The sequence below is a fragment of the Euleptes europaea genome, chromosome 1 (genome assembly GCF_029931775.1).
Source record: "Euleptes europaea isolate rEulEur1 chromosome 1, rEulEur1.hap1, whole genome shotgun sequence".
Lineage (NCBI taxonomy): Eukaryota > Metazoa > Chordata > Lepidosauria > Squamata > Sphaerodactylidae > Euleptes > Euleptes europaea.
Window position 1 is genome coordinate 57,229,685 of NC_079312.1, and position 10,951 is coordinate 57,240,635.

The 10,951-nt window shown below is 40.9% G+C and overlaps 1 protein-coding gene across 1 annotated transcript in view; it reads right to left on the reverse strand.

Moving 5' to 3' along the window:
• The window catches only part of CHCHD6 (coiled-coil-helix-coiled-coil-helix domain containing 6), a 234,171-nt gene extending 223,738 nt beyond the window's left edge, over positions 1–10,433 (reverse strand). The window contains exons 1-2 of the mRNA XM_056864341.1: positions 10,364–10,433; positions 8,525–8,669 (exon numbers count right to left, since the gene is read on the reverse strand). Of these exons, the coding sequence (XP_056720319.1) occupies positions 8,525–8,650 (126 nt within the window). The 5' untranslated portion in view covers positions 8,651–8,669; positions 10,364–10,433. The remainder of the gene's footprint in view (positions 1–8,524; positions 8,670–10,363) is intronic.
• Positions 10,434–10,951: the final 518 nt, after the last annotated feature.

Consider the following 10,951-nt stretch of genomic DNA (forward strand, 5'->3'; position numbering starts at 1 on the left):
GAAACCCAACCTAAAAACAAAAGCTGGCTACCCGGGGTAGGGTGAGAGGAAAATTTATGTAAGTCTATGTGGAAATATTGCAAATTTATTTTATTAGAAGCGCTATACAGATTTTAAAATTCTTTAAAAGCATTAAAATGGCACAATGGCCAAACTTAAGGTTGATATCTGTAATCACAAACCCAAACACGTTTCGGCCTCTAGGGCCTTCATCAGTGGTTAGTTAAAACCTTTTCTAAAATCTGCACACATATATAGAAATACAATGATGTGAACCAATACAAATACAAAATACAAAGTACAGTTTAAAACCCAACCAGGTAAGTGAATATGTTATAAAGTTTATTCTAAATTATTCAAACAACTGGTATATTGGGTTTTTGTTGTAGTACTGGTTAGTATAAGTCTCTCGTATATTTTGTGTGCAGATATCAACCATGTGAAGCAGGAATTTTAAAATCTGTATAGCGCTTCTAATAAAATATATTTGTAGTATTTCCACATAGACTTACATAAATTTTCCTCTCATCCAACCCTGGGTACCCAGCTATTGTCAAGGCATATACATATGGTCAAGAGAGTCTTCTCGAGAGATAGCAGGATCGTCCACTTCCTCATTTTAAAGTTCTAAAAGTATTCACTATATTACCAAATAAACTATCTGAATAATTCTGCATAACTGAAAAGATTTGCATATCCAACCCAACTTTCCATGCTACATTCCACACAGAAATAGAAAGAATGGTCTGGTTTAAGTGGAAAATCTATTTGATTGTTTCAGGGGATGAACTCCTGCCAAATGACCTTAATTATCCAACCACACTCATAGCCTAATTCCTGGAATAGATAAGAAAGACCAAGAGCAACACTGAACAGCCACAAGAGACACTTCTGTCCAACAACAAGTCAACTAACAAAAACACGGCTGAAGACAGAGGGAGGAAACCTTCACCACTCAAATACATTAAAGGCAACAGCTTTCTGTCATGTGACACTATTGCTCGGCTTCAAACTAATTGCTTTCCACCAGTGACCAAATGCCCTCTTTCCCTCAAGACAATTATGAAATTTGTCTTGTACCCAAATTAATTCTTGTGAAATGAAAAAGGGGAAAAAAACATGAGGGGACTTCCTTGGTCAATAAATTTGACAAAGCCATTATCCTATGAGGGATTAAATGAGATAAGAACTTCAGGGCTTCTCACAAATCACATTAGTCCAATTTCTAAATCCGGGTAATGCTTCTTTTCAGGGTATTAATTTCATTTATTCTATTTGCTCTCCAACTATCCTGATAACATTGGCATGCACACACCCCTCCCTAAATGAGATCCTCTTATTTCATAGACTATAATCCTTCCTTTCTCAAGATGTAATGAGATGTCTTTGCTTAATCGCGTTTATTTCTTCTCCCTCCCACATCCTTCACTGATTTGTTTCAAAAAGCTTGCTTAAAACCATTAGGCCTCAGAAGCTGCTGTTACCAACACAGGCTCTCGTATAACATCTCCACAAGATTGAGGAGGGACCAAGAACTCTGAGTTAAAGGAAATGGAGATTGTCATTAATCACAAATAGCAAATCAGGGTTTGGACAGAGATTGAACTATCTACAGTTGCCAGAAAATATGAAAAGCAGACACTATTCTATGCCTCCAAAATTAAATTACAAGCTTCACAATATTAAATACTGAAGGCAAAGCCTAGCTCCTTGGAGTCACATATGATTACATGAGAGTCCCAGTATTCCATGTTATTTTATCTAGCTCTTAAAAATAAAACCCTGATAAGAATGTTTAAAGGAACAGGAAACAAAGCAAAAAAACCCCACCAATTTTTTGATGTAAAAAAAAAAAGAACTACTGAAATGATATTGAATTTATTAATTGCAGCACACATATGTGTAGACGCTTACTTGAAAAGTATAAATCTGCCCACAGTTTCACAGTGTTTCAATAGTAGAGAACCTTGGGCAAGGGCAAGGAGAAAAGAATGAGGGAGCTTGGCTTCCATTCACTTTGGGGATTCTCATAGATTACATTATTTGCCACGTTTTTCCCCCCCTTGCTAGCCTTCTGATTATGGAGAGATATACAGTCCTAAGAGCCAAGGGAAGGGCAGACTGGAAAGAGCCAGTCAAAATGCAAGCACTCCTATGCCCATCCATCCTGTGATTGAGATACTGGCTCAGGAGTGAGTCTGAGAGCCAGACCTAGGAGACGCAGGAGTATCATGCACAACAAAGGCAGATGATAACAGAAATGCAAAAAGGAAGTATATGGGAATTCAACTACCTACAGCAAAATGCCATAGACAAGCCATTCAAGGAAGGGGGAGCAAGTCACTTTCTGCTATGGCTGTTGCTACAGCCATTGTTCCAGACGAAGACATTTTAGAATTACAAGAGGTGAAACACCTTGCAAAAAGCAGAGAACACCTGAACAAAATGAGGACCACCCTCTCCCCCCAACAAAAATCAGAATCAATGTCAAAAGGAGAATTTACCCAAAAGCAGGCTTGTACAACGAAGCAACGAATAAAAAGGGAGTTAGTTATTACCAAGGCGTGAGGTGTGAACTGAGGTCTCTTTTAAAAAATAAATAAATCCTGAATTGAAATTATTTAAGGCAGTTTGGAATGTGGGGGAGGGGGTGTGAGCATGTCACGTACATCTATATAGACGATGCCCCCCTCAAAAAAAAGCCTTGAAGAATGGGGCCGTTCCAGTTGCTAATAGTGTGAGAGCTGATGATGAAGATGATTTAAAAAGAATAGCGAGTCACCTTAGACCTGAACTTCATAGAGTTATAAAGGTTCTCCAGAGAATGGAGTTTCAGTGAGAGAAAAGCGGTGACATTTTTAGTTAAATGTAAGAGCTGTGTCTCTCTAAATCACATTTAATATTAAAATACATTTATCATAGCTTTGCTTTATTATGCAATGAGTCTTTTTAACTAAAGGTTAAAAGTGCCTCTTTTCATAGTTTAAAGTGCTCTTTTGAGATCATTTCCCCCAAATGACAATTCCTTGGTCAGGATAATAATAAAAATAAAAAGCTCCGTCTCATCCAACAGGCTCCATTAGGGTTGCCAGGATACCCCAGCCATTGGTGGGGGGTGGGAGGGTATGGCTGCCAGATCCAGGTTGGGAAACTCCTGGAGATTTGGGGGTGGAGCCTGGGGAGGACAGGGACCTCAGTGGGGTGCAATGCCACAGAGTCCACCCTCCAAAGTATCCATTTACTCCAGGGGAACTGATCTCTGTAGTCTGGAGATGAGCTGTAATTCCAGGGGACCCCCAGGTCCACTTGAAGGCTGGCATCCCTGGGCCCAATGGAGCGGCCACAAAAGGGAGAACACTGGGCATCCTCAGGAACTGTGATAACCTTCCCAGAATCCCTCCACCTGCAACAATCCCCTAAACAACAGCCAGCCACTAAAGAAATGGATTCTGGAGAGGTCTGTGCCCTGTCTCAAGAATTCTCAGGAGGCAGCACAGGGGAGAGAGGGAAATCTTCCTCTTCAGTCTGCCTGTGGTCTTCTATCCCCCCTTGCAAATTTCTCAGGGGATTCAACTGTATTCGTCTTTTTTTTCCCTTCCTAAAGCACATCTATAACTAGCAGCTAAAAATGAACAAACCCTGCCTGAAAGCATAATTCTAAAAACTAACCCTGATTTATCGCTGGTGTCGATAGCAAAGAAACAAACATTTCTAGCCTTGATTTTGATTGTGTGTGAAAGTTTAGAGACCCAGCAGGGGCACGAGTTGGGACAAGGTTTCTAGTGGGAGAGATACAAGCCATAAATGTGGCTCTCTTCCCCACCCCCAGCTCCTATTCCCTGCTCCCACCCAATCTGTGGAACCAGGCATCCTGCTACAGCTCCACAGGATCCAGGACCTGGGTAGTTTTAAGAGGGATGGGGTGTAGGTGGATCGGTTTGTTTGTGCAGACTTTTGGTGGCTAATTTTGTAAACAGCAGATTAATAAACAGACTGCAGATTTACGTTGGGTGTGATACTGTCTGGAACTGGTTTTATTGTTTAGCCATTTTTTGTTTGTTTTATTATTAATGTTTTGTTGCTAGCAAGGAGAACCTATTTTTAGGCAAACAGAGAGACACATATTCTTCAGTAAACAATTTCCCACAAGATTATCTAACCATAATTGGCCTTCAAAACCTTCAAATCTTTTGAAAACACAAGCCTTCAAAAAAGAATAAGTGATCCATCAGAAACATATACAAATGCATGTGTTTAAAATTACTGTTTAAACTTACTACTTACTGTTGGTGGGGAAAGTGTTGCTGTTTACAGTGCCTCTATAGAGCAACATGTCGCTGCCAGTGTTTCTGGCGCAAAAGGAGTTCTCGATGTAATAATGATTGGAAAGATGATCACTTCAACAGTACTTATATCTGAACTCTTCTTTTTGCCATCAAGTCACAGCTAACTTATGGTGACCCCGAAGGATTTTCAAAGCAAGAGACATTCAGAGGTAGTATGCCATTGCTCGCCCCCGCTTCGCAATGGAGCTGCCTTATACTGAATCGGACCATTGATCCATCAAGGTCAGTATTACTCTGACTGGCACTGGCTCTCCAGGGTCACAGGCAGAGGACTTTCACATCACCTGTGACTTGATCCTTAACTGGAAATGCTGGGGATTGAACCTGGGACCTTCAGCATGCCTAGCAGATGTTCTACTACTAAGGCATCCCCCCACCCCCCAGTATTTCTGGCTCATCCAAAGCAGCAACAGTGTCTGAAGTACAGAAAGTCCTTAATAAAATATTAGCGCTTCTCAGGCTTCTGAACTTTTCAGCCTGTTTTTCAAGAGATGGGGCCTCTTATGAAATAAGTAATTAATTATGCCCAGAAGCCTGATGGGTTTTACTTTGCAGTCTATTCTCCGATCCCAGGGAAGCACACAGGGTAATAAGATTGAACTGTCGCTTCACACAGATACTAATAATAATAAAAGTCAGAGGATGAAAACCGTAAAGAACACAGATTAAACGCCAAATGGCTTTCAGCACAATCAAAGCAGAATCGTTTAAAAATACAGCCATTGTATTCAGATTTATGGCCTGCAAGTGGCAAAATGAGGAGAGAGAAAAAAGAATACTGCTGTTCTAACAGAGGTACCTGTTGAAGAAAGATTATTACCGACTACATTTTTTGGTACAGCAAGGGCACCAGGTATCATCAGGTGACCTTTCCAACTATGCATGGCATGACCTTCAACTCCCGATTGGTCAGGAGAAGTTATACATGGCCCACTGACATTCCATTTGCTGTGCACAGGATACTGCAGAAGGCTCCGGAAGGCCTAGTTCCCCTTGGCTATGAACAAGGGAAAGGTTCATAGTTCAGTGGTAGACCACATGCTCTGTGTCAGGTCTTCACAAATTTTCTTCAGCTCCCCAAAACTGAGGAACCAGACTCAGTTTTCAGCCTTCAGAGTTTTCTATTTTAATGACCACGTTTTCTAGTTATTCCTACCACAAAACCTAACCCTCTTCACAGTTTCATAAAACTCTTCATAGTTTCTCATAATTGTATTAAAGTTATGACAAAAGTGATGTACTGTATATATAAGTATGGGGGAGCCCTTTGTTTTTATCCTTACAACATAAAGCTAATCTCTAACCCTGACCTAACTCCTCCTCAATATCTCAAAATGTCATTATTGCTTTAATTGGATATTGGAGACAGTGCAGAAAGTAACTGGTTAAGAGATTAATTCATCTACCACCAGTAAAAGATGTAAAGTTGACTTATAAACACGTAATGACAAGAACTGCATGCATTTTTATGACATAGAATAAAACATTCTGATGTGGAAATGACACAAGCTTTGCACTCCTACTGAGAATCACTGAAATACACCACAATAAAATCACTGCTAAAAATACTAGGCCCCACGGTGACCTGGAGCCTGGGATTTGCAAGATGCATCTTGAAGTGCTGAAAAACCCAACATATCAGTCTGACCAAAAATCTCAGCAGGACATACACACAATGAATGTGTATTGACAGCTCTAATACTACTACATCCAAGTCACTGAAAAGATATTGCCTGAGCCCAGCTAGAAAGATCAGTTTAATGAATGAATGACTGTAGAATGGTTGAATGAGGCTGGAACAACATTAGCAGTTCTGAATAATGTATGCATCCACTTTCCATTAATTTCAGTGTCCCAATACAAAAAAGCATTTATGGACACTGTTTAACAAGGATTTAAAATGCCTTTTCTGAATTAAGATCAGACCTGCTTGATTTGTTTGAGGAGTTCTCACAAGGGAGAATTTTTAAATCCTCGTTACTCAATCTAGATTACAATTAATGCCTTGGTTAATACAGATTAAGTTAATGTACTTTTCCGCATATGCATGCACGTGGCTTTTCACTTTACTGCCTCCCTGTGTCTGGCTCAAAGTACACATATGCAGTTTGCATTCTGTGCACTATGTGAGAGAGGAAGGATGTGATAAAGCAATTTAGGATTTGTACTGGGAGGCTACCATAACATATGGATGGGGTGAACAATAGATTGTGCCCTCTTGCAATATACCTTTCAGCTGTACCTGTATTTATTATCTGCCTATCCAGCTTCGATCCTGCTTCTTTTAAAAGCCCCCCTCCCCGTTTCCAAATGCCGTCATTGAAGCCATCAGATGAAACAACCAGAGACCACTTCAATATGTTTGGATCTAGCTCAGCTGAGGACTCCTTTCCTGACACATGACCACTGCCCTAGAGGGTGGGAATTCCATAGTGTTGGAATTGCTACTGAGAAGGCCCTGAAAGTGGCAAATGCCGGTTCTGCCTGTGATGGTAGTCCAAGCAGAGCCTTATTGCTTGATCATGAGAAAGCCTACATGGGAGTAGATGCTCTCTCGAGGTATTCTGGACTCAAACAGTTTAAGGCAGGGGTGTCAAACATAAGGCCCGAGGGCCGGATCCGGCCCTTTGAGAGCTCTTATCTGGCCCACAAGCCAGCTGAGGAAGCTACCTTCCCCAACTCTCAATCTGGGCTGGCGAGGCATGGCCTTTTATGTCACATCCAGCCGTCATTAACAACTGAGTTCAACATCCCTGGTTTAAGGCTTAATGTTTTCCACTCCTCTAAATGTATTTTGGCCTCGAATAATTTAAGGCTTAATGTTTTCCACTCCTCTGAACTCCTGTTACAACATAGAGCAAGCAGAATTAAGAAATCTGTCTACCATTAAGGAAAATGTGAATACTTACACAGGGCCCCAAACTGATTCAGTCGTACTCAAAACTTCTTCACATGGGTTACTTCTTCAGTATTCTTTGTGTTACTTTTAGAGGGAATTCTCCGCAAAAGGAGCGGCAAGCAGAAATACTCCTTGGTTGCTTAAACCTAACACAGGAACCTACGCTCCGAGACAATTCACTCCATAGATTTGGTAATAACTCACTAAATCATTCAACAAGGGCCTGATAATTTCCTTTTTTGTGAAATGTAATTATCACCTTCGTGGTGATAGAACTAACACCGCAGCTGCCAGGTACAATGTCTCACCCACCTTGCACCTGCCTCAGACATTCACTCCCTCCGCCCGGCAGTTAAATCTTCAACCCCCAGCTCTCTCTTCACTTGTACATGACCGTCCCTTATCCTCCTAGTCGGATTAGACAGGACCAGTGTTGTAAAGCACATCCTGCTTTAAAGCCTGTTGCTAGACATACTGATTAGGGATGGACTGCAGAATTGCTACCAATGGGACAAACACTGCCTATCATTCATTTTTACATTTTATGAAAGAGTCCAAACTGATTTGCTGATAGTTTCCTCCCTGGTCGCTTTCTGTCCAAATGTATGTAATACATCCATGGTCTGATAGTTCATAAGTTTTAAATGAAATAACCCACGTGCTTCTCCAGCTAGAGAACAGCAACATGAAAATTTAATATTACACATATCAACCAGTGTCTGTAAGGTTTTTTTTAATAGCCTCTGCCCTAGACAGAGTCTTGTCTGCAGTGAATGTTGCACTTGCCGTATGATCCATTTTTAAGTTACCTTCATATAAATTCTTCACAGTCACAATCACCACAACAACATAAAAGCAGATGCAGGCTCAACTGCACTGGGTCATATTGCTGGGGTGAGCACTGCCAGCCATTCTGCAGGAAAGAACGGATACTTTGTCTAAGCGCTGGTCTGGAGAAGCATCCCTGCTGCTGCTGTTTCCAGTCCCAAAGACAACAACAGGGCAAGGGCAGAATGAGGATGGGGAAGCTATAAAGACACAGAACAGAAGGATACGGCACAAATGGACGTGGAAAGGAATGAGAGGGAGAAACTGCAGATCCAGGTTCTGGGAGCAAGAAAGGCCTTGAAAGATACCCCATCTGGGACATCTTATGTCACTAGGCCTATGCTGAGCAGCTTCAAGCACACTAGCAAAAGTCCCTTGAAGAATCTCGGAGAGGGACATAAGAACAGCCATGCTGGAACGGACAATGTACTGGGTCTTTCTTTGGACTCACCAGCTGGTCTGTTTTCTGCCTTTCTTCATTGGTGCTGATCCTTTCCTGCTGAAGGGTAGTGTTCAGCCTCTCTCTGGCTGCATCCCGTTCCCTTTTAGCCAGTCGGAGCAGCTCCTCTTGGACCATGGCCTGCTCTTGTTCATACCTAGGGGAGAAGGTGGTCAGCATCCACCTGGCTACAGGTTCCCAAGTTAAAATGCCAGAGCCACATGAAGCAGATATGTAAGCAACCAAGCTCATGGCACCAGGGCATCGCAGTAATTTATGGAGCACAAGGAACTTTGAAGCATATTTTATTTTAGTAATGTCTAATGCCAATCTTCATGTTGCCAGAATAACAATAATATGAAATCTCACAATACAAAGTTCTAAAACAGTCAATAAAACAATTTAAGAATGCAAAAACAAAACAAGGCAGTCACCACAAAATCAGAGACTGAAGTAAAACAAAAATCCATTTCCTAAGACAGACAAAAATTACAAATAAAAATATACAAATAAAAATATTTTAAAATGGATAACAAAAATATGGCAAAAAATGAGATTAGCAGAACCGGCAAAACTGAGTGATTGACCTTTGTATAATTTTTAGAATATGAAATATAATTTAATGATTAATTTGTATAAACTCTGCCACTGTCCTATGAATACTTTGGTGGTGAGATAGGACCCATAAGAAGGGATATCATATTACAGAGAACAATAGTAGAACATAAGAAGGTAGTGGAAGAATGGTTATTTTGCATAGTGCAGGGTATCATTACAATAAAAATGGTATTGAGATCAGTTGATTAAAACTACTGTATTAATTTAGAAGATAGGTAAGTTATTAAATTATTCTAACAAATTATGTTCTGAGATTGAAAACTAACTGTATTTTAGATTGTTAATTAATTTATATATGATATAATGTATGATCTTGAATATAATGTCAAATGTTCAAAACAAGGCTGATTAATAAAATGGGGAGAATTACAAATAAAGCTAAGATGCACAGTCAGTCATATGCCTGGGTAAATAGAAGCGATTTTACCTGGCACTTGCAACAAAGAAAATAGTTGCCAAGGGAGCAGCCATTAGAGAAAAATGCTTTCTCAGGTAGCCATCCAGCTCACTTCACGTGGATGGGGGCTCCCACAGAAGAATCTCAGCAAATGGCTTTAAAAGAAGAAGAGGAGTTGGTTTTTATATGCCGACTTCCTCTACCACTTAAGGGAGAATCAAACCAGTTTACAATCACCTTCCCTTCCCCTCCCCACAACAAATACCCTGTGAGGCAGGTGGGGCTGAGAGAGTGTGACTAGCCCAAGGCCACCCAGCTGGCTTCATGTGTAGGAGTGGGGAAATGAATCCAGTTCACCAGATTAGCCACAGCCGCTCATGTGGAGGAGTGGCGAATCAAACCTGGTTCTCCAGATCAGAGTCCACGGCTCTTAACCACTACACCATGGTGGCTAATTTTATGTTGAAAAGTTTAGTCAGAGGTCAACCAACCTGTAGTCAGCTCATGACTAATTATTCTACTTGCTTAGTCAATCATCTCCTGAGGGGGGAAAAGGACAGAATAAGCTGTATTATATCTCAAAGATGCTCAAGTATTTGGGTGGCTAATATTGCCAAGACTGATAAACATTTTCATTATCCTCAAGTGTGAGCTACATGGAAGCAAGAAAATTTAAAGGACAAGGCAGCAGTTCCACAGCAACACGATGCCTCCCATCCAGTGTGCTTTTGCTTTTAATCAGGAGAACACCAGCCACCAAATAATAGCATCGCGCACAACAAAAGGGTAGCCTTGATAGAGCAGAATGATGGCTATTCCTTGACACAAGATCCCACCTTTTGTACAGATCCTCCTCTGCCTCAGACGGCCTCCGACCCAAGGAGTCAACTGTCGGTGGGTGGACCTCTGGGGGGAAGGACAGGAGGAAAATAATTATAATGGAAGAAAAACAGAGTAAGAGAAGCAAAAAAAATCTCATGAAGTGGCTGAGCTAAATTAGAAAAAGTGACCTAATATCAAGAAAGAATTAAGCAACAAGAGAAGTCCCAATGCAATCTAACAACACAACAGAACAAAATGTTTCTGAAACAATGCGTGCCGTAAACATGGTAAAATGCAGGTGGGAACTTGGAAGCTCATCCTCTGGGCAGGGTAACTGTTACAAAGACTAAGAAACCCACAAAGAGACACTAGCAGCAAAGCAAGCCGATCAGCTAATTTATACCATGTTTTATTTATCAAGGAAGGTAAGTTTCTGGCTGATTCACCAACCCACAAATCATGCTTGATCCCTTAAAACAATAGGATTAAGGATCCAGAAGGGCCTATTGACAAATGAGCCAAGAATAGACATTTGGGCATTATGGAGGAAATCAAGATCCAGCTGATTTGGGTAAGTAAACCATTCACAGGAGACCATTCTC